The sequence below is a fragment of the Daldinia childiae genome (assembly GCF_008694065.1).
Source record: "Daldinia childiae strain JS-1345 chromosome Unknown Scaffold8, whole genome shotgun sequence".
NCBI lineage: Eukaryota > Fungi > Ascomycota > Sordariomycetes > Xylariales > Hypoxylaceae > Daldinia > Daldinia childiae.
In genome coordinates this window covers 328,782-351,778 of record NW_022984649.1, presented here as the reverse complement: position 1 = coordinate 351,778, position 22,997 = coordinate 328,782, and the positions used below count along the sequence as shown (strand labels likewise).

General features: G+C 45.4%; 7 protein-coding genes across 7 annotated transcripts; 3 read left to right on the top strand and 4 right to left on the bottom strand.

The window, feature by feature from the left end:
- Positions 1–737: 737 nt before the first annotated feature.
- GL218_06892 (Molybdenum cofactor sulfurase) lies at positions 738–3,250 on the bottom strand (the record flags this gene model as incomplete). Its single annotated transcript, XM_033583626.1, has 2 exons — positions 738–3,115; positions 3,175–3,250. 2 exons carry the CDS (start codon positions 3,248–3,250, stop codon positions 738–740), a joined length of 2,454 nt encoding a protein of 817 aa, XP_033432818.1.
- An 804-nt stretch (positions 3,251–4,054) lies between these two features.
- GL218_06891 (Cell division control protein 18) lies at positions 4,055–6,008 on the top strand (the record flags this gene model as incomplete). Its single annotated transcript, XM_033583625.1, has 3 exons — positions 4,055–4,103; positions 4,160–4,342; positions 4,399–6,008. 3 exons carry the CDS (start codon positions 4,055–4,057, stop codon positions 6,006–6,008), a joined length of 1,842 nt encoding a protein of 613 aa, XP_033432815.1.
- Positions 6,009–7,147: 1,139 nt separating this feature from the next.
- On the bottom strand, positions 7,148–7,874 carry GL218_06890 (2,5-dichloro-2,5-cyclohexadiene-1,4-diol dehydrogenase; the record flags this gene model as incomplete). The annotated part of the gene is made up of 3 exons (XM_033583624.1): positions 7,148–7,474; positions 7,541–7,788; positions 7,838–7,874. The coding sequence occupies 3 exons, from the start codon at positions 7,872–7,874 to the stop codon at positions 7,148–7,150; spliced, it is 612 nt and encodes a 203-aa protein (XP_033432816.1).
- Positions 7,875–11,525: 3,651 nt separating this feature from the next.
- GL218_06889 (pH-response regulator protein palF/RIM8) lies at positions 11,526–14,034 on the top strand (the record flags this gene model as incomplete). The annotated part of the gene is made up of 2 exons (XM_033583623.1): positions 11,526–11,993; positions 12,061–14,034. 2 exons carry the CDS (start codon positions 11,526–11,528, stop codon positions 14,032–14,034), a joined length of 2,442 nt encoding a protein of 813 aa, XP_033433064.1.
- A 537-nt stretch (positions 14,035–14,571) lies between these two features.
- On the bottom strand, positions 14,572–15,689 carry GL218_06888 (uncharacterized protein; the record flags this gene model as incomplete). Its single annotated transcript, XM_033583622.1, has 2 exons — positions 14,572–15,289; positions 15,337–15,689. The coding sequence occupies 2 exons, from the start codon at positions 15,687–15,689 to the stop codon at positions 14,572–14,574; spliced, it is 1,071 nt and encodes a 356-aa protein (XP_033433063.1).
- A 1,364-nt stretch (positions 15,690–17,053) lies between these two features.
- On the top strand, positions 17,054–18,175 carry GL218_06887 (WW domain-containing oxidoreductase; the record flags this gene model as incomplete). Its single annotated transcript, XM_033583621.1, has 2 exons — positions 17,054–17,970; positions 18,046–18,175. 2 exons carry the CDS (start codon positions 17,054–17,056, stop codon positions 18,173–18,175), a joined length of 1,047 nt encoding a protein of 348 aa, XP_033433060.1.
- Positions 18,176–21,154: 2,979 nt separating this feature from the next.
- GL218_06886 (uncharacterized protein) lies at positions 21,155–22,355 on the bottom strand (the record flags this gene model as incomplete). The annotated part of the gene is made up of 3 exons (XM_033583620.1): positions 21,155–21,330; positions 21,416–22,095; positions 22,168–22,355. The coding sequence occupies 3 exons, from the start codon at positions 22,353–22,355 to the stop codon at positions 21,155–21,157; spliced, it is 1,044 nt and encodes a 347-aa protein (XP_033433059.1).
- Between the last annotated feature and the right edge of the window lie 642 nt (positions 22,356–22,997).

Here is a 22,997-nt window from a genome sequence, read left to right as displayed (position 1 = left end):
AGAATAGCTCATCATCGCTCTCTTGTCAGGAGTTGCTATTGGAAATGGTCAAGTCCATCGTTGCACAACTTGCCAATTTCCTAGACGAGGACTTAATGATAGGAGTCGATCCGTCCATCGCGTGTATCGTCGATTTGATCAATCCTGAAGCAGATATCAGCGTTGCGCTGGAAAAATTAAGGGAGATTCGAAGACTTGTTCCGATTCGCCTTCACTGCATTATTGAAGGGGTCCAGTTCCTGGAGGACGAGAGTAACTTGTGCCATACAGGAAACCTCCAGCGTACGCTTCACGAACTTTCGAACATCTCAACACCCCCGCCGTCTAAGTTCCTAGGGGGAGCATGGATTACAAAGACATGTTTTACAAGCGGCGGCCACGTGGGTGCGCTTGCCCAAATGGTAGAGGATGGCCATGTCGACAAAGTAGTAGAAGAAGAAGAAACTGATCATCCTACTACCTTATTAAGTTGAGAATAAGTTTGCCGCCATAAGTGATGGAAAGTTTCTACGCCGCGCAAGTATGGCTATGCGAATTGCAAGGTCACTTCTAGTGTTATGAATAATACCTCTAGAACAGCTTCCGGTATCTAGGCAGATATGAGATAGCATCTTTTAATTTTATATTTTCCCTATATTTAACTCTTAAGGCAATTGTCCCCCTCGCACTTGACATGGTATGAAGGCATGTATGCATCTCGTAGGTTTAATACAGCTAACATTTGACCAGGCCAAATTTTAGACTGGATCTATAAGTACTTTATCTCCCACCGCAATGGTAGGAAACTGGGCCTCCTTAGTGTCAGCTCTTGGTAAAGGCATATGGCACATATGCGTTCCAAAGAACACCTTGCCATCAAACCTTCTCGTCTTGGCCAAGGTCACGAACGGCTCCTCGCTTTTTTTGGCTGTATCTTGGTCTATGCATATCATATGGCATCTCCGACAGGAACCCAGCATCTTGAAATCCTGTTGTCCAATTCTTAAACTCGACCAATGATCTTCTGAATAGGCAAGCGACTGTGATTCTGAAGTTGAGGAGGCGATGACGATGTTTGCTCGAAACACTCCTGGAGAGATAGGTCTCCCGCCTTGCTCGACTATCTGATGATTCAACATCTCTAAGCTGGATAAGTTTATTGCGAGGATTGGACTTTCATTCGATAGTAGAATCCGCTGCCGCTCAGATTCGGAATCTGAATCAGGTGGCGTATCCATTCCTGGCAACTGGCTAGGTATCTTGTACTGTATCTTCTTATTGACCTTTTGGTGTTTCTGGAGGTGGGCCTTAGCATGCCGCATACTTTTCCCCAAGCCGCCTGGTGGGAATCGAGCTAGCATACACGGCACATCCAGAATTTTTGAAAAATATTCATTCACGCTATTCGATGTATATATTTGCGCTGATATTTCTTCACCACAAACCCTGGAAGCCATCTGTTTGGAAGCAGCACCAGCTTGAAATAGGGACGGATTTGCGGATAGAGGGATATTTAGCTCGGGTTCATCTGTCTTCAAAGGGCCTAAATACGAAACTCGCAAATGACCCTTAGCAAAATCAATCACCGGTCGTATAAGAGCCATGCGCGGATGTCGCTTCTGGCTTAATGCTTGACCAGTACCTCGATGAACCAAGCACCATTCTCGATCCCATGCCAGTCCCTCTTCTCTTACTTCCCACATTACCCCGGAAGGAACATAGAACCCGCCACAACTCTTGATCGGGAAAACCGTGATGTTTTTCAAGTATAGATCAGGTGGGGTTTGGGGAGATGGGATTGGAATTGTAGACACAGGTTTAGGGATGTTTTCAATTCGATAGAACTCAGCAATGAACTCAACGAACTTATCAACATCTGAAATAGTGCTCATAGCTCCCAGGCTTACTCTAATAACTCCTGTTGGCTTTCCGCCAATAATGTCATTATCAGTCCCGCATCTAAAACCAGAAGAAAAGTTTTTCTTCATTTCCCATGGTTCAAGGTTAAGGGAAGATGCGATTCCACCTGGGTTGCAGAGCCCTCCTGTGCGGATATGAAACCGTTTCAACACCGCGAGCTTCTCGAATTCAGCCAAACTAACCCAACCCCCCAGGTGATTTCGTAAGTTGAAAGCTATGACCGGACCGCTATTCGACATGAGAGGGAGTTGTGAGTACACAACACAGACTGGTTGGTCATTACCATGCCTAAGAACATCTAAACCACGATATAGTCTTCGACATAGGGACGATGTATGGCCTGCGACATCTTCCATGGTGTTGAATAATTGGCGATGAACATCAAGAGCCGAGGCCAACGCGATGATACTATGCACTGGCAGTGTCCCATCTTCTAGCGATTCGTGTAAGGCTTGCGATTTGGGAGCATGCCATTGTTCTTTAAGACAGACTACCATATCGACCGTGCCACCTCCGAAGTATTTACGTGACAAAAAAATCGACGCCGCTTGGCGTCTCACGATAAGCCCACCCAGGTCCGGAAATCCGAATATCTTGTAAAAGCTCAGTACAGTAAAGTCGGGAGCCGTTTCTGAGTTGCTCAAGTTCAGAGGGGACGTTGAAGCAAATGCTGCGGCATCTAGCAAGGTGAAAATTGGGCGGTCTGAATTAGATTGGCCTTTGCGTACTTCATCGGACCAATCTAGAGGAAGTCTTCTGCCGTCCATATTGGATTGGGCTGGGTACGCAAAAAGGACTGGCCCGGCATGATGCTCAAATTCAGCAGTCGGATTAGTCCCACTAATCCAATCACGTACAGCAGTATCATCCAGACAAAGACTATGTGAAGCTTCTTCTCGAACACCGACTAAGCTGGTGTGACATGCTTGATGATAGAAGTAGTCAAAACCGAGCTCGTGGCCCCGAAAAGCATCAGTGACCAGCTTAATGCCTGCGGTTGCGTTAGCAACAAAGACAAAGTCGAACTCGGAGGGATCAGCATGGAAGAATTGCAAGACCCGGAGTCGAACATCTTCAATTCGAGAGGTCGAAGTCTGAGAGGATAAGGAAGCGGAATGAGGGTTGCCAAAGAGATTCGACGTCATATCAGCGGCGAATTTGTCCACGAGGGACTTCGCATACAATGTAGTCCCAGCATGGTCAAGATAGATTTCATCTATAAATTTGTTAATCAATTAAGTTAGGTAGTTAGACTAATAGGAAAAGTCGACTTGCCTCGCAACATGGGGAATTCATTTTGTCGAAGCCCCTCGATGCGGCTGTTATATGCCGTACTACCACCGTCCGTCATATCGATGGTGTAATAAAGAGGACTTCAATGTAGACATCGAAACCGTCCTACCCACCAAATACGTACACCTTATACACCTTTATTTGCAGTAGCATCTAGTAGAAAAAGTAGGAAATGATTACTGAAAATAATCAGGTACGATTCATAGTTCATCATTGTCCGACTCAAGAGTGGGATCCTAACTTTAGCGATGTGGCAATGGCCCAACTAATATTGTAGATACCTAACACCGACGGGTGAAAGATGATTGGGAGTACCTCGGATGCTAACATTCGAAGTGCGGGCATGAAGAGGTACAGAATGTACAATATTAGGTTAGGTACCTAACATAATTGATAAGCCATCGGCAGCTGGCGGTTTAAGAAACAAAGAATTCCAGCTGTATAATTCCGGAGTTCGCCTTGTTCCAGTAGCTTGGATGGCCAAGATGACCTAAGCTTCACTAGCGCTAAAGTGGGGTTTATTAGTGGATTTGATAAAGCTGGAAGAGTGGGGTGAAATTGGCGCGTCATGTTCGCGATATGCCAAGCCATTAGCCAGGGGTTAAAAGCTAGGACCTTTTAAGGAAATAGAGGAGGAAACAGGGGAGGTACAGCCTTCGCGTCGAAATCACTTTACGCGACCTTCTCGCGTTCTGCGGACCCGCGCCGTCTCCCTTGCCAATTTCATCTTAGAGCTTAGGTACCTTACCTGTTTTCTTCTCTCCTGCAAACCAAATTCTCCACATCATAAGCAACTTCATCCTTTTGCACTTCACATTTCATATCATACCTACCTTAAACAAAACTATCTTACACAATTAAGATGGCGCGATCAACTCTCGGAAAGAGGATTAGGAATACAAAAGAGATTGGTAAGAACAATATTATTCGATTAATTCCCAATTGATGCAACTAACACCGACTTTAGAAGTTGTAGATGTACCTATAAAACGAACACGACGCCAGACACACACCTCCTCACCCAATGACGAGAATGTAGACCCTAAAGAAATTACTACCGATGACAACCTCGATAGCCAAATTGGTGTCTTAAAGGTCACAGACAAGTCACCTTCCAAACGTATTCGTAATGCAGAAGATAATGGAGAGGGTAAGAACATTTCACATTATAATTGACGAAGAGGCATTATCTGATTAAGCTTGCAGGTGAATGCGCACCACTTACGCCACGTACACCCAGTACGCCTCGTTTCCGAGATGCCCTTTCCAAAGTCCCAGTTACCCCCCGTCATCGGGTTACGCCCACCGGAAGGGTCTCTAAACGCCTTTTCCCACAAACGCCACTTACGCCCGCCGCCCTTCAAACTGTATACCACCACGCACGCCAACTTTTTTCGCGAAGCGCCGATCCTGGTCAATTGATTGGACGTGATGACGAGCGTTCACAGCTAAAAGAATTTCTACAACGATGCTCGAAGCCCAACCCTAGCGGATGCATATATGTCAGTGGGCCACCAGGAACAGGGAAAAGCGCTATGATAAATGAAGTCACGCAAGAGCTGGTTGAAGCAAAAACTGTGAAGAAGGCCTACGTCAATTGCATGAGCATAAAATCATCCAAGGACCTTTATGGGACTCTCATAGACCAAATTTGCGACGAGACGGACATTTCCGAAGGCGACGCTGCCACTACGGTTGAGAAGCTCTTCATACCGCGAAAGAAAACAACCAATGTCTACTTGGTTGTTTTGGATGAAATTGATCATATTCTAACACTGGATTTGGAAAGTTTGTACCGAGTATTCGAATGGTCCATGCAAAAGTCGTCACGCCTTGTATTGATTGGCATTGCAAACGCGCTGGACCTAACAGACCGATTTCTTCCACGCTTGAAATCTCGAAACCTGAAGCCCGAACTCCTCCCATTTCTACCATATTCGGCAGCACAGATCAAATCCATTATTACTACCCGTCTCAAGAGCCTTGTACCTGAGGGTAGCCCGCTACCATTCATTCACCCGGCCGCCATTGAACTCTGCTCCCGCAAAGTGTCAAGTCAGACAGGCGACTTGCGAAAAGCCTTCGAAATCTGTCGAAGAGCTCTTGACCTCGTGGAGGCTGAGACAAAGCAGAAACACGAGGCAGAGGTCAAAGAAAAGATCCTTCTCGCTACACCGTCCAAGAAGCCTCTCGGAGAGAACACGAATCTCTCTTTGTCGCCTAAACGATCGTCGGAGAAAGGTCCATCGGCAATGCTAGCAGAGTCATTGAGAGGCTTGACAGTAGAAACAGCACCTCGCGTAAGCATAGCACATCTGAACAAGGTTACGGCGGCCGCGTTCAGCAACGGAACAAACCAGCGATTGAAGACATTGAACTTGCAACAGAAGGCAGCATTGTGCTCACTCATGGCGCTAGAAAAGCGAAATAGGGCATCCCGAACGTCGTCGCTCCCAACTACGCCGTCTAAGTCGCAAAGCATCGCTCCAAGCATCAAGCGATTATACGAGACATATAGTATACTATGTACACGAGAATCTCTGCTGCATCCGTTGTCTAGTTCAGAATTTCGAGAAGTCATCGGCAGTCTCGAGACATTATCTCTAGTCTCTGCCGTGGATGGGAAGACAGGTTCCCTTGCCATGCTACATACACCAAGCAAAAGGGGAAAGAAGGGTGGATTTGGGTCCGGCATCGGATTGGCGGACGAAAAGAAGGTTGCAAGCTGTGTTGGGGAGAAAGAATTGGAACAAGCTGTGGAGGGACTCGGCGTTGATATCCTAAGGAGCATTCTCAGCGGCGAGGCATTAGATTAGATTTTTAAAGGGATACGATCTTGCATAGACACGGCGTTGCATTACGGGCATTCATGAGGGCGTTACAACGCATACCCAAAGATCATCCTCAGATGAGGATACGTTAGATAGTAATGTATAAATGTTAGCTAAAGACTTGCTATATCGGTTGCCTTATACAATTACTCATAACCTTCTTTATAACCTTCTTTCCCCGCCTCCTTAGTGCTTGCTATCGAGCCCATTTTTGTCTGGCCTGTCCCCTTTTCTTCTCTCATTTTATCCAACCGTCGCACACTGGTTTCCTTCCTGGCTGTTGCTACCATATAGGATTAATATATCGAGCTGGTAACTCTACCTAATACGGCTATACCACCCCTAAAATGTGTATAAGGTTCTAATAAAAGCTGTACGAATCAAGACCGAAATAGCCATGCTATCATGTGATCTACGTAGCACATATGCGTGCTATTTCACTTTATAATAATACGTACATGGCGTTTTGCTTCACAATCCTACCACCTAGTCCACTAACTAAACCTGTGAGTCACTAGTACTATTCTGATTAATTCACCACCAATAGACATCAGCCTTAAAGCAGGCAAGAGTCGTAGTGTTTTTTGGGGTCGTATCATCGGCTAAGATCCTCCTAAGTTATGGGAGAGCATTCTTCGTACTTTAGTCTCCAACCTATGCGAGAAATATCATTTGCTCATAGGTAAATTGAAGGAGATAGGAAACGACACGGAATAGTGGGAAGGTCAGTCTACTTCGTTACTACCTTGTGAGTACCTTACATGCGCTCCAGTCCATACATCTCCCATTACATACGTACGATACACGTTTTGCTTTAAGCCTAATAGGCGAATAGCCCCAGACAGTAATAATCAAGTCTTCATGGTGAGCGCCATACCACCATCGACGGGATAAGCAACTCCTGTTATATAGCATGACCTCGGACTACACAAGAAAAGTGCAGCATCAGCAATATCATGAGCTGTGCAAAGGCGTTTAATCGGTATAGTAGCCAAGAGCGATTCAACAGTCATCCCCTCAGATATTTTCAATGTGTGTCGTAGCATAGGCGTATCAGTCCAATTGGGACAGATACAGTTCACCCGGATATTATGAACACCGCTTTCCATAGCTGTAAAATCATGTTAAAAAATGGGGCAAATAGAAGGGGTTATTCTGTCGTGATACTTACCGGCCGTCTTAGCAATTGCCAGCACAGCATGCTTCGACGCAGTATACGGCACTAAGTGAGGTATTGTGAATATGGAAGCTGATGACCCTAGGACGACAATCGAACCACGAGTTCCGCCTCGCTCTGGATGAGCAGAGTCAACTGTAACTAGTTCTTGCGACTTCATGGCCGCTGAGATTAGGCTTGTTATAAGGAAGGTCCCGTGGACATGAACGGCGAGGGATCTCTTCAACTCGTCGAAGCTAGCTTCGTCAACTGGCCGATATGACCATAATCCGGTCTTAAGAGTCAGCATTAGACGCAAATTCTTGATATTTAGGAAACATGTCCCGATGTCCAAACTTACTCCCGCGCAGTGTATACAGTAGTCAATACGTCCAAAAGACTCGATCATCTTGGCAACGGTTTGTTTGACCGATTCTTCGCTTGTGACGTCAAGGTAAATCGCCTCGGCACGAAAACCAGGATTAGTAGCAACAGCAGTAGCTTCTGCAATGGTTTCTTCAGCAGCCTTAAGGTTAATGTCTGCCACGAGGATGCCTTTAGCCCCCTCCTTTGCTAAAGCTAGACTGCAGGCCTTCCCAATTCCGCTTCCTAAAAACTGTAAGCCGGTGATAATTATAGATTATGATATTCTACTCGCCTCCTCCAGTAACAAATGCATTTCCTGTAATGTCCATATTGCTATAGACTTCAAACCGTGTAAGTTATGGTTCTAGAGATGGGAGCGAATTGAATACAAGAACGAAGATAATGTTATCCAACTATTGGAGATTATTCAAATCAGGGAACGAGATAACATGGCAGCTATTATATGAACGTCCATACGCCGCTCATGAACTGGTATTCCCTGTCTGGGCGTTGGAGAACTGAGAGCCATTGCTGGTTCACCTGCAACCTGACTTCGCGGAGTACTACCCAACCAATCACCATGATGAATAAATCCTCGGATAGCTTTGGTTTATACCTCGGGATCTACGTAGTCAACTAGTCTATTCGTCTGCGTAACACTGCATTTCTGAATAGCACAATATAGTACAGTAGTTATCAACTCCTGACCAAGTCTAAGCCGTAAGTAAACTGAATATGCATCAAGGAATGGGAACAGGGGTTTGACTTGAATATTCAATAAAAGAATTCATTCTGTAAGCACATGTTATCTGAGGTCTAGACCCCTATACAGAGTATTAAATGTAATATTCTACCTCGGGTGATAAGGCAGCAGAAGCTGTCTTCATATTATTCCCCGCGCCCTCGGTGAGCGCGGTAACTTGGGTTCGGAGAATGGAGACCAATTAAACCGTTATGCATCGTCAACAAACTTACGTCTATCATGGCCGATGCTACGTGAAGCACGTGGGTAATTGGTATAACGCCCTTTATAGTCACACATAGGATGGATGGATGGATGTATATATGATCTTGATGCGGGGTCCCCATCATTCGCGCATATAGAATAGGGTGGTAAGATGATGACGTAGGCACTGGTGTGAGAAATCAGGTAGGTATTTAAGACCGGCGAAATCTAAAAGAGATTTAACCTTTAATCAGTAGTTGTGTTGAATTTGAATGGTTCAAAGATTTTCTCTTGGGAAAACCGCAAGTACGGGAATATTTGAGGTTCTATTTCTATTTTGTTTTCCAAGTAAAAGGGTTAAGGGGCCGAAGATACTACGAAAACGATGTGAAGTTGCTTTTCGTCAGTAGGTTTAGATTTATAATAAATTCCTTTTTTATTTAAAACATTTACATCTTACGTCTGCTAACAGCGGGTATGTATGGTCAACGGGCTTTGTTCTATGTGTTACGCATAACGTCCATGAAGACTCTGGTAACCGTCCTGCTGACCCCGAAAGCGAGGAAGACTTATTCTTCCTAGACTTTTGTTCTTGACTGGGTAACACAGTAGATAGAAGTTACATAATGGATGCATAGTTTTAAGCGACCCAAGAAATATAATAGATGCAATCAGTGCCAAGTCAATTCTTGAGTTGGCACGTGCTATCTATCAGAGGCGTATTCGTAAGCTAGGAATTGTAATTTATCTCTAGTTCCGGTATGTATATATCAAAGGATAAGTTGATATGAACTAATATATGTTTTGGTTACGATTTAGAAGATTTCAAGTAAGGTACTGGTAATCTAAGTAGACCTGAGATCTTTCGTAATTAAGGAGTACAAGTTGTTAGTAGAAGTTGTCCTTCAACTCTTGGTTCGGACTTAAAAGATCATGTGACTTCCCCACATGAACAAGCATTCCCCTACATCACTGCCCCTAGTAATGCACAGACTATTTTCGGCCAAGTGCCGATAAGCTAAGCCCTACTTGGACAAAAGCTTGTCTGACCTCGTTAGATCATTTTGACAGTGTTTTTCGAAGCTAAAACCGTGAAAAGCTAAAGCCATGCAAAGCTAAATCCTCAAAACCATGCGATTGTTTGCATACTCTTAAACATAGAACCTTTGTGGCATTCGTGATAGAATTGGGACTTGAAGTACGTATGGCTTAACTTTTAATCTTAAAGTGGAGTACCTGGAATTTTCGTGACCAGATTCTACTTGTTTGCGGTGACGCGCGAAAACGGAGATCACGGCCGCTTAAAGGAGGTTTACATATATAATAACTACCACCTATTTGGCAAACCGCACACGGCATACGCAGTATATATAAGCGGACGTCCTGGTTTAGGGCATATTTGGCTGAGCCATAATTAAAAAAAACTCCAAACTCCGGTCAGCTGCCGTGGAAATATGGATAACCTTGCCGACCGAGCAGGCCGAAGTCTGCAAAACGCTGCGCCTTTGGATCATTACGTGGCGTGGCGGCTTACCATATCCAGCTTTCTGTCTTTCATGCCACCGAAGCAAGTCTCGTGAGCTAAATGGTGTACTGTGAGACCTTTATACGAATGCTCATAATCCCGATAGGTGGCTAACGGAGGGGAAAATAGACTCACCTTACCTGTTTGTGGCCCCTCGGTTAACTAGCTCGCGCATCGTAATACGCTACGAACTATGGCCTATTACTATTGCCGTCGTCGTCTAGTAAGATATTAGTGAGAGAAATATCTCATAGCCGGAGTTCTGACACTCATCCGATGTTACCCAATTCTAAACTAACTTGCTCTTTTTTTTTTTTTTTTTTTTTTTTTTTTTTCATTAGAAACTAAGGGTCCATTCCGGACACTGTGCATATATGTGGGAAACACTACGTGCGCTAGACCAAAGGTCCCCCAACGATTAGATGTTGAGTTTGAATCCATATAGGTAACCCATAAAAATCCATAATTTGATAGGTGACTGGTTACCTAACATACTAAGATGGTGGCTTATACCCAGTAGTCTAGGTACATACATGCTTATACATACATTAGGTACATAGTTCTGCTTGTGAAACCTATGATTAATTTTAAGAACCTATTGAAACTCATATCTGCAAGCATCCGCTAGTTAGAAACTCTTGTCGATGTACTACACCAGTGTAATTGTATTTCGAGGTCTTACAAGCTTATCTAATATTAATTTCGCTTACATACCTGTCTATTTAATGTCAAATGTTCAAGTTTTTTTTTCTAGCGAAACGGGAGTTCTTCCGGAGTCGGACTTTATGGATGTACATATCCAAACCTAAAACCTCAAGCCAATTTTAGTGCAGTCTAGAGCCAGCCAGCCGACAGCAAAAGCAAGCAACTATCCGTTATTAGACCCGGGGTAAGCTTTCTTACGTCTTACGTACCTAACACTTGTACAACATACAACCTACAAAGGTACTCTACCTGGCTACCTACCTATACCTAACACCCCTCCGACGCTACCTACCTTTTAGATGTACCCTACCTACCTAACCTAGTGCCTGCCTACGCAACCTAATAATAATAATAATAAAAGCTGGAGGTCCATCTCTTGGCAGCCCTTCCCAAACCCAAGTCCCTTTTCTTACCAAGCCTCTCCCACAGCTTGGCACATGCAACACCCAAGATCTTGGTGAACTTTCTCCCGAAAGCCAATCCCAACTAACCGCATCTCGACCTTTTTCTACCTTTCGCGTGTCCATTCGGCGCCCTAGCCATAGGACTCCTCTAGGGGTCCTCAACATCATTGCCGTAGCCGTCGCCTTGGCCGTGTCCCCCTTTGTCCTAGTCCTAGTCTTCGACCGTGACTACCGCGACCTCTCGATCGTGAAACACGCGAAGGCCCGATCCCGTCCATTGCCCGAGCGACTTTCGTTTCTTATCTCGGCCTCGAAACGGACCATCGGGTAGTTGACGACGGTATCCGTGTGGTGTCATGCAAGACACGCACGGCGTTGTCAATTGAGTCTAGTTGAATAGATGGGTTCCGACGCCGACAAAGGTCAGAACTTACCGGTCGAAGACCCGCCATCTAGGCCCTCCTTATTCTCTCGTCTGACTTCGCCTCTTCGTTCACGAACACGTAATCTCGCCGATTTTCACATTCGCCTCCAAGAGCCTCATCGCCAATACTCTGCTGGAGATCACGTAAAGGGTCACGTTGTCCTTTCTGTCGTTAAGCCTATTCGCATAACACATTTGACTGTCGCCCTACACGGATATGTTCGCGTCTACAAACATGCTGGTGCTGGCGCGCAGCTTAGTCCCGTCAATCCCGCTGTAATTTCCCACGAAAGGAGCCGAAGTGTTAGATATTGCGGGAATGGGCTGGCCTCCCTCTTTCAGGATGAGCAGGTTTTATGTGGTGAGGGGAGGCTCAAGCCTACAAGATTCGAATTTGAATTCGATCTCATATTTCCTGCCAAGGGGTTACCAAGTAGTATTGATGTATGACTTGCTTTACCCTGATGATCTTTTTGCTGTTAGCTAATAATGCTAATACAAACTGCTATAGTTCGAGAGAGGGACGATATCCTATATGGTCACAGCCACATTAACACGACCGACTTCAATAGCTGCAACTTCTAGTTGCGAGACGAAAGTAGCCCTAATAGAAAAGGTGGATATAGGTGTACTTGCCCCTCCACGAGAACGGAGGGTATGTATGCAGACTTTACGGAGACGGCCGAAAAAGAAAAAGAGACCGGTGCCGGCAGTCGCATCGGGTGCCAATCGCGGCTCGGTATCTACAGAAGGGCAGGAACCGGCGTCAGACCTTGACTCTACAAGGGTAAACGAAAATTCCAACGGGAGTTCCGTCAGTCTGGGAGAAGTGACAACGTCAGTCGGGTCACCCGGAAACCATTTACCGCGAAGCCCATTACGGAGCGACTTAATCCCGCACGATCTACAGAGTGAAATTAGTGGTGATAGTGCTGTTAGCAACAACAGCGGCTCTAATAGTGCTAGAGGTGCCGATGCCAGTGCCGAATCTGTGGCTGCAAGTAGGTTGTCGGGGAGTGATGAGAGAGAGATAACCGCAACCGTTGAATTATTGAAAGGAGGCTGTCTTCCCGGAGATATATTACCTGTTAAGATCAAGATTGAGCATAACCGTCGCATGAAGAGCATGCATGGCATTATCGTCACGCTGTATCGCCAAGGTCGCGTAGACTATTCACCACCGCTCTCCTTATTCACGGCGGAACTCTCTAAAGAAGATGCCAAGCGATTAAAGCACGAAGATTATTATCCGAGATCAAGGACTGGACTTGGGGGACTATCGTTATCCTCTGCTGGTTCGTGTAGCGTTTTTCGAAAAGACCTCTCTCAAACGGTTGCACCACTTATAATAAATCCTGTCACGCTTACAGCAAATATCACGACGTCTATTAGAATACCAGAAGATGTATTTCCGAGCATCAAAAATGTTCCTGGGGGCTTAATTAGTTTCAGATATCACGTTGAGGTAGTTCTCGATCTAGGCGGTAAACTCGCGGGCCAGTCTACTGGAAGCTCGCAGCAAGCAAATAGAATTGGATCTTTAGGGGTTCCGGGTGGCAATCCTGCCTCAACGGTCGGGGCATATGATCTGAAGCGGCTTGCCAACTGGAATGGCACAATAGTCGACACTGATCACTTAAGACGTGAAAAGGGTGTTATATCCGTGTCCTTTGAGGTTGTAGTAGGGACTATGGACTCCGCCCGCTCGCGAGGCAAATCCGTGGTGCGCCCGTCGCTCACAATTCAACCGCCTCCTTCGGAAGACATCTACAGCGAGAACGATGAGCAGAACTATACCTGGCAAAATGAACTTGACAGTGGAAATAACTATAACGGAGATTTCGCATCCGGGCAGCTCGAGCCGTCGCCTCAAAATTATTTTCCGCCGGGAGCATCTCCTCAAACATCCTATTATGACTTCCAAGACCAGGAATCGCATGCTCCAGTCTATGTCCCACCACCAGAGGTACCCAGGCAAAGCGATCTGTCGGAAAAAGAGCGCATTCGTCAAGCAGAGCAGAGGTTGTTGCCTAGCCAACCGCCACTGCAACTTGAAGAATCAGAGGCTGGCCCATCGCAGGCATCCGCGCCTATCGACGAATCCGCTCATCCGACTAATGGTAATCATAATTCAAGTAGCCACACTTCACTGCCGGAGCCAGAAGGGGGTGTTGGAGGACCATCTGCGCCTATGCTGACAGATCTAACACCGACAGGTCCTCCATCTTCATCTAATGTTGATGATAAACAGGAGCTTGAGCGCCGACGTCTTCTCCAAGAAGCTAGTGCGCCCCCAGAGGTTCCAGAAGACTACGAGGGCGAGGGGTCATCTGCACCAGCACTCGGTCCATCAGGGGGCGTGGAACCCACAGCTCCGGTTATTCGTGATGACCACGACTATGGAAGTCTGGACGCTTATCATGACATCGCCGGACCTTCAGGGCGAACCGCGGGATCAGAACCATTGCCGAGATATGAGCGATGACGTAATTACTCGTAATAAAAGATAAGTCGGTTGCCCAGAAAGAGATTACTGTATGTGAATATCCTTATCTGTTATGAAAGAGTTGGAATGGAGGAGTTCAACACGATCGACCAAGGAAGAGAAAATACCCGGTTAGCTCTTCAGGTTTAAAAGTTGTATGATAAGGAGATTTCGCACTTGGCATGATGAACGCCCTCCATCAAAGCGGTTCGGTATAAGTACTGCTTCAGTCGTTTTATATTGCTTAGCAAGGGTGTCACGGGTGTTTGGGTTATAGGTCTGCATATATAGGATGTGGCAGGCTAAAAGCGACTGATTAAATGAGAACATCTATATTATCATTATAATTCGAATTCATGGCAAGGGTGTTTTGAAATATACGATCCGAGACCACTCGACTAGTAAAACACTACACGATATTCAAGTTTATACAACGCTGGGAAAGACTTATGAGGCAATCGCCAAAACACAACGCTGAGTAAAGTGAGTTAATACAAAAAAAAGAAAAAAAAGGCACGGCAATCTCGAAGCCAGTCGTCAATTAAATTCCAGATATAAAATTGAAGACATACTTGAATCGAAGACGGCTTTTCCGGGCGCATCTTGCACAACCCTCACCCACATGAACGAATCCAGCACAGTGTACATGGCAGACCACGAGTCTATGCCACATAACTCGAGATTGACACGCAGCCAGGACTTCAACCAGGCCTCACTATCGACCCCGCCGAACACGGAAACGGCGCCAACGGTTAGTAGCCAGAGAAGTAGCCGCGGTGTGGGAAAGTTATTTACGCCACTATAGTCGTTATCCAGGGCGGGGAACTCGAGGTTCACAAGATTATCTTGATACATAATCGGGAAATGCGTGTACGGTAGCCGCACGCTGGCCCACTGCAGGAACACGTTGGAGCAAAATGCTAACAGGCCTAAGCGTATAACTTCAGAGGGAGAGCCACGCCCAAAACACATGTGCAGTAACCGATACATGACCGATGCCATGGTATCGAGGAGGTCTTCTTTGGGTAGTTTTCGACTAGCGGCGGCGGCGCGGTTAACAAGAGTGCAGAACTTCTTCATCGTGCGCCACGCGGTGGCTAGCTCTGTGTCGAGGATAGCGAGAAGCGGCTCGTCTTCGGGATCGGCGGTAATGCCGTATAACATGAAGTCCGGGTATGGCCAGTATGGCTCCTGCACCAGGTCGGAGAAGAATATGGGTTTGGTGCCGTTATGTAAGGCTATTCCCATGTCGCATCTATATAGACTGTTAGAAAGGTAAGTGGAGGGACATACTAATCTTACCTTAGCAGTTCAATAACAAGCTTTTCGTTTTTCAGACCCTTAAGCCCCCTGTTCAAGTCGACTATCTTACGAAGCCCTAACATATGGTGTCTGGCAGTTTCGTGCTCGCCCATGATGTGGGCGTGGAAGGCGAGACACAGCACTACCGCAGCCGTACTGAATGATGATTTGACTGCTACGTTATGCTCTGGTAGATCTAACCTCTCGCGTAGGAGCCTCAGTGTCTTGAGCATGTGTGGATACGCCGAGACAGGCCTCTTGCTTGATATACGGCCTGACATGAGGTCAAAGTAGGCTTGTGTCGAGAAAGCTAGGGCATGGAGATATGCGGCATCGACAGTGAGGGCCTCCATCCACCCCGACTTTTCCCTCACGTCGAAATAAATGCATGATTCGAGGGGGAATAGTAGTTTCTTCGCAATGCTAGAGACTACATGGAGACATAAAGATGTGGTTTAAGTATAAAAAGACTAGGTAAAGGGCATTTGGAGCCATACTCACACTCTAAGATAACAGCGACGCTGGAGTCCTCTATCGTATCGGCGAACTGGATGAAAGATAAATCGCCACCAACCCTTCTAGGGATGACGACGGGGGTTAATGTGATTGGCGCGTTATCATCATATTCTTCCTCTTTTTCACTTGATATTGGTCTCGGATTATGCAACCCTTCCGGGATGTGTGATTCATCCGCTTTATTATGTTTCGGACGTAAATTCTTTCCGCGGTTCTTACCCATCATCACATGGCTCCGGATGAACTTCCGCATTTCGGGATCAGGCTTTTTGGTGCCTGTAGATACTATGAAGGGCATACTCTCTGCCCAGTTAGGTACATATGTGAGATTCAATCCTTGGATAGGTATAAATGATTATATGTTCCTTACCTGAACTCTTAGGGGTTGGCGCCATATCGTTGGTCAGGTACCGACGAGGGCTCTACACGGAGATAGACAGTCAAGAATACTAGGCTTTCTGAAATTAACCCCGTCCTGTAGGTTGGCTGCTACTCGCTATCGTATGCTACAATCGGGATTGGTGCTGTGTAGGGATTGTACTTCAGCTTTCAGATTGTATGCCTAGACGGGTATACCGTCGGAGAGAAACAGAGGAGATTGATTTCCTAGATGGGAAAACAGTCAATGTATGAGAACGTTGGCATAGATAGATATTTAAAGTGTGTCTAATTAAATAAGTTTATAATCCAGGGTCCCCGAGATTCGTCAAGTATACGTAGACGGGCGTGCGATGGTTATAACGGTGCTTATTATGCTAAACCTCATCTGGTTAAGCGTCTTCGAGATTGTTTTCCGATTTGGGTATAGACTCGATATACCGTAGCGATGGATGCTGGATTCGAAATAGAAGCAGGCTCCTATTGGATGAATATTATGCGAAGATGCGGATCCTCATCCCTACATCTTCTAGCACTGCCGGGAGCTTGTCTCCAGAAAGTCTCCGTTCAATACGCCGACTCATTATCGTCAAGATAGAGCTTCACTAAGCTCATTACGTGGATAAAAGGGAACCAAACTTAGTCAAAAAAATGGCATTCTGTATCATATATAAGATGTTGACCCTTTCAGAATATTTCTATTCATTCAGACTCACCAACACATCCGAATTTTCAAATTACCAGTCAAGGTATAAGATTACATAGTGCAGCTGTATCAGCATCGATCCAGAGTTACAACTTAGATTGTATCTTCGAAAACGCAATGGCCACTTCAAAAGACTTACCACCACTGGACGTCGGATTCGGAAGCATCTTTATGAAGAACCAGTTCCGGACCAAGCCCCAACATCCACCAAGCACTATAGACCTTACCGGAAAAGTCGCCCTCATCACTGGAGCTAATACCGGCCTAGGATATGAATCTTCTAAGCAAATGCTTGCTCTCCATCTATCTCATCTAATCATCGCTGTCCGAAGTCAAGCAAAGGGGGACGCAGCCGCTTCCAAACTTCGAACATTGTACCCGAAAGCAAAGATTGAGGTCATGATCGTGGATATGGGCAAGTACAGTTCCATCCAGGAGTTTGCCCAGCGCGTCGACAGTACGCTGCCTCGACTAGATATTGCCATTCTCAATGCAGGTGTAATTAAGTTAAAATATACCACGGAACCCAGCACCGGCCACGAGCAAATTCTCCAGGTAAACTACTTATCGACGATATTCCTCGCCATCCTACTGCTCCCTATCCTCAAAAGGACGTCTCCACCCGGAACCCCCGGCCGGCTTACAATTGTCAATGCGGCATTGGCGCTCACCGCACCTCTACCAAAAGCCGCCGGTCATAAATCCATCATTGCGACTCTAGACGACCCTAAGTTTTTCGCTCCGAATACCGATAAGAACTACAATATGTCCAAGGTCCTGGCTCAAATGTTCGCCTATAAGTTGAGCGAATACGTATCCGCGGACGATGTAATTGTTAACCTAGTATGTCCGGGTTTCGTTAAGGGCACCGAGCTTAGCCGGGACGCTAGTATCATCATAAGACCCGCGATGGCCCTATTTTCCGCTTTAGCAGCGCGGACAGTGAAGGACGGCGCCTCGACGTACTTGGATGCGGCTTTAGTCAAAGGAAAGGAGTCGCACTGTTCGTTCCTTATGAGTTGGAAGGTTTCACCGTAAGTGTTTAAGATTACAAGCCCCTTTCTTACTTACATAAAAGGTACCTAGGCACTGACTTAGTAATACTCTAGGTTCAACTCCTTCCTATATACTTCCGAAGGAAAGGATGCTGCAGACCAACTGTTTGATGAGACGATGAAAGAGTTGGAGTTTGCTAATGTTAGGAGCATTCTAGAATCGATGAGGAGTGGAACGGCATAGTGTTAAACGCTTGATTACAGGGCTGAAGAGGAGGTTAGGCAGTTTTAATTTCTCATAGACTTATCATGTGTAAGATATGGATCTTATTAACAATTGTAATCATTCTATATCTAATAGTATACCATTTACCTACCAGCCTTAAACTTTTATATGGTATGTACCTAAGGTACTATGGCTTCTCCATAATCTCGACCTACAAGTGTACCTAGCTCAAGGGGTACTCAGATAGCTTTAAAATATATTATTATATATACTATAATTCTAGGTATGAAATAGTTACACTGAGTTTCAAGATATCTCCATCCTGATCCTCGAAGATAAACATCCAACATAATAGTTAACTCGGGTGTGTTTCTAGTTTCTTCATCGTAGTGGGGTAAACAATAAGGCAGTAATCGCCAACTAACCACACCAAGCCGCATATAGCAATATCTATTGGATTAGGAGGTACCTAGGTATGAGGCAACTACCATAAGTTACCAATGGGAAAACTCGCCTTCAGCTGCGAAGGCCAAATCTAGTAAATAATCTTCCAGCCCAATCCTTTTATTCTCAAAAACGACCGGCCCACATCGATTAGGGTGTGTGAACGCGGAAAGAGGTATATCATCGGGATATATTTGAAAGGATATTTGCTCGCCTATCAACTTGAGATAGTCAATACGACATCTTACGCAGTAATCAGGAACAGAACCTCCTTCAGGAATAGTTAACGGGAGCTGCCCGTCACGGGTGAAGCGCGGGTCGTAGGGTCGTATTCTTATTTCGTGGCCACACAGGGGGTAGACAAGAGGATAGCGGCACAAAGGGCAGTCTGGGCAGATACTATCGTTATAACGAGTCCGGGTCCAATCATCAATACCCCTGAAGCCGAAAAAGTGACCACAAGGCAGGACAGCCATGGGTTCCGATAGGGGCATGTCCTTGGAATCCCTTGGGCGGGGTGTTCTTGACGTTACGTCTAATACGGCCTGAGATATGTGACAGGTTAAGTATAAGTCAACGCGTCGTCCTGCGGAGTCCAATCCATACTCGATGTAGTGGGCGATATCACCAAATACAGATACGTCGTCGTTAGTTACGACACGAACATTTCTGTCGAGTGCCTTCCGGTATGCAGCGTAACTTATAGGTTGTGGTGGGTATGCTCGAACAATCCCTGGAGGTGCAGTATTGCGAACGCTGCTATAAATATCTTCTGTTACCCCAGGAGGAAGATAGGTGGTCCATGGCTCATAAACTTCTCCTTCTTCTGGAGAATGATAAATATTACTGCAGCTTCTTCGTGTGAAGTTTTCACTTCCAGGCATTGTCGCAAAAGTTTAGTGGCGTAGACACGTAAACTCAAGTTTTAGACAAGGTCAAGATTGCTTGACGAATCAAGCAGACGAAGGAAGCTGAAATATAGCTAAATGAGAACTTAAAGAAGCCAGGAGGGGGGATTCCTGATCTAAGACAAGACCTTTTGGAACTATTTTAAACAAGTGTTTATAAGGGAAACGAAGCTCGTATATAATTACAAGAGGATTGTGTGGGGAACAAAAGGAGTAATGATTCAGAAATAATTGTATGCTAAAGGCTTTATTTGTCTACTACCCAGGCCAAAGAGCTGGGTCATATAATGGTATCTGCTATGAAAGAGGCTTTAGGGAGAGCTCTAATTACTCGGAAAATATATGCACCCCGCGCACTGCTTTTAAGGATTAATGGCTTTCTTAATCAATGCCTTTCTTGGACAATAGAAAAGGTAAAAAGCAAAATTGGGGGTGCTTTAAGGAAGCACAATGATAATAAACATGAAAGGCCTAGTTAACTATTGCCTTTTATATCGTAGAATTATCAACAACTCAACGGTAACATCCCTGAGAACTGCAAATGGTGCTTCGTTTAGTGCCGGAATGTAAATTATAAGTATAAGATATCCTTCTGTATATTATTAAGCTGCGTGCAACTACCATTTCCTCATGATTGGCTACCAGTAACGTACTGGGCTTTGAGATATCCCCAGCTGATTCCCAGCTGATTACCAGCTATGACATATAATCTAACAGGAACGTCTTCATATACCAGACTAATATTGTATATTATAGTGACCTTACAGTCTCAGTATATACATCATAGCCTTTGTACAATCCTACCAAATGTAGCTTTAGGTTGCCTCTCAGTATGTGGGAGATATAACTTATTACGGGCATCCAGAGCAAGTCACTTGTGAGCCCGCTCTATTGAAATTGCAACTTCCACCAACGCAGTTTAACACGCATACGGAGCAATCCGGATAGTAGTCTGCTATAGCACATCCATAACCACTTTTCGCAGGGAGACAGTCACTATACGTTGTTATTTATAAGTCATATCTAGGCAGAAACCATATTAATGGTACTTACTCCGCGAAAGACGTCCCGAGGAATATAGCAGCAATGAGAAGATAGAGTCTCATGATGTAAACTTTACAGCTGTTGCTTGTGTTTAGGGGGTTTAAAGGTAACTTGGTTTAATAGACTGATGGACTTTAACTTGTCTAAGGGGAAGGTTACGGAATACCCAAAGACAGAGTATTTACCAAGCCTTAAATTTATATAGCTTGCTAAATAATTGTACAGTAATGCATACGTGTGATATTTAACGTTGCTTTCTGTTCTTGGACGGCGCTGAATGATCAGATACCACCTGCCATACTGGTGTTCGGTGACTCAAATACTGTCGTTTGACTTTAATAACCAACAATACGTCTCAAAGGATGAGTTTTAATCATACTTGTTTAATTATATTTATGACGATCTACTTACCTCTACTGAAGTAAGACTATTCCAGTTCTCGAAAAGGGGTAATTTACGCAGAAATATTGTCGCAAAAATGATGTAATAATTTCTTGTTAGAAATTACGTCTTATGTGTGATAAAACATTAGTATATTGATTTCAAGAGACTAACACACCCTGTTTATGCGAAATCTGGTGGGCTATCGGTCGCACTGCAACTAGAAAATAGCCAGGGCATTCGGCGGAGACCCAACAAGTCCAGGAATATTCAGGGGAGCCGATGTAAGGAGAAAGCTATACCGTCCCGAAGCCTTGCAATGCTCAGAGAGCGCCTTGAGATCCCAGAGTTCGCCGATTGACATGCCGAACATCGAGAGTAACCAAGGATGGAGGACTATAAGCAGTGTGAGCGGATTTTTTGTTGTTATCGAGAATAAAATATGACATTTTCATAATATCGTAGGCTTGTGTAGACTTACATAGATCCATTGGGCTACCCACCGTCCCATCCTCTTTCAGAGGCATCAGAGCCTCAAAGCCCCAGGAGTCACCCGCCACAGCAGCGAAATGCTTATTCCATAGCCATTTAGCAGTCTCGAGAACACCATGTACGCCGGAAATTGTCCCGTTCTGCAGTTTTGCAAAGTCTTCGGGACGCGGTGCTTGTAGTATCTCGGTGAGCCCCGTACGGATGATGAGAACATCACCTTGTCGGAACTCGACACCTTGATCCTTGGCTACAGCCTCGATTTCTTCAATCGTAATGCGATGGCCGTCAAGAGGGTGGAAGACCGCTTGCTCTCCGGTTTTGCCTTCCGCCTTGGCACGCTTCTCCGCCCACTCCTTGAAGTCGATGAGAACACCCCTTGTTACCAGTCCACCCGCCGCATGCCAGTGGTCTAATGTAGGTGTGGTGTTTGCAACGGTATTCGACACTGCAAGTGCCTCTTTATTAACAGTAATACCGTTATAAGCCAACCCGGATGGCTGGTGATGCCAGTGGACGAGACTATCCCACTGGCTACTTAATTGTGTATTGAAATGGATCTCATCATCCCAACCTATCCCTTCGGACAACCCTGCCTCCTGTAAAGTCATTTGCTTATGTACGGGGAATATTCTGCCCGGCATCGGAAAAGCTATAGCATTGAGAGGCCAACTGCGTGGCTTCGTATAAGCTAAGATCATAATACATACCTGACAATGGCGACATAATAAAATGTAGACTTACTTCAAGGAGATGGATATGCCATCTCGCGCCTCGCTGAAAGCGGCCTTCGTAACAGATGGCGTTACGAGATTTAAAGTGCCCAAAAGGTCTTTCTTGCCGTCCTTGTCGAAGATGCCCCAAGCGCACCCTTGGGGCATATCTGGGACTTTGGGGAGGTCATCGAAATCTGGCACGTTTACGGTACTCATCTTCCTAAACAGTGCATATATTGTTTGACTATTAAATGACTCTGGTCGGTATGAAGCTACGAGACTATGTGCTATGAATTAATTCCAGGTAGTTGATGGTACGATATATGTATATCGACGTGTGCAATAATACCCCTTACATAGGCGGCGTTGTCGTTACCCTATGTGGGCTCCTCCCCCCTCTCATATGCGTTGCCAAGTGGACTTTTCGATGAATATCCCAGCTAGTCCTATAGTGTTACTAGGATCTTCCCTAGCATTGCTTTCTGAGGCTATTGCCAATGTACGGAGTATCCGGATTTCATCTGCGGAATTTAAGATATAACCTGATTATGTGGACTTGATGTAAAATACGAATACGATTTCCCCATCACGAATACGCTAGTTATGTGAAATGTAAAAGTCCATATGTTGTTCAGGATCTCGTGAGGGGGTAGTTAAGAAGGATGGCCAGAACATCTCGCCAAGAGCATGCGGATATGTCCCTTGACCCGCCCTTGGTTCTTAACTCTTAACTCCTATAGGTTGAAGATTTCCCACTTATTCCCGGGCTATCGCGTTTGTGACTGTTAGTGTGTAGGCTACGGATGGGTTTGCTTTCCTTACATGGGCTGATAAAGGCACAATGAGTTGATTGCCCAA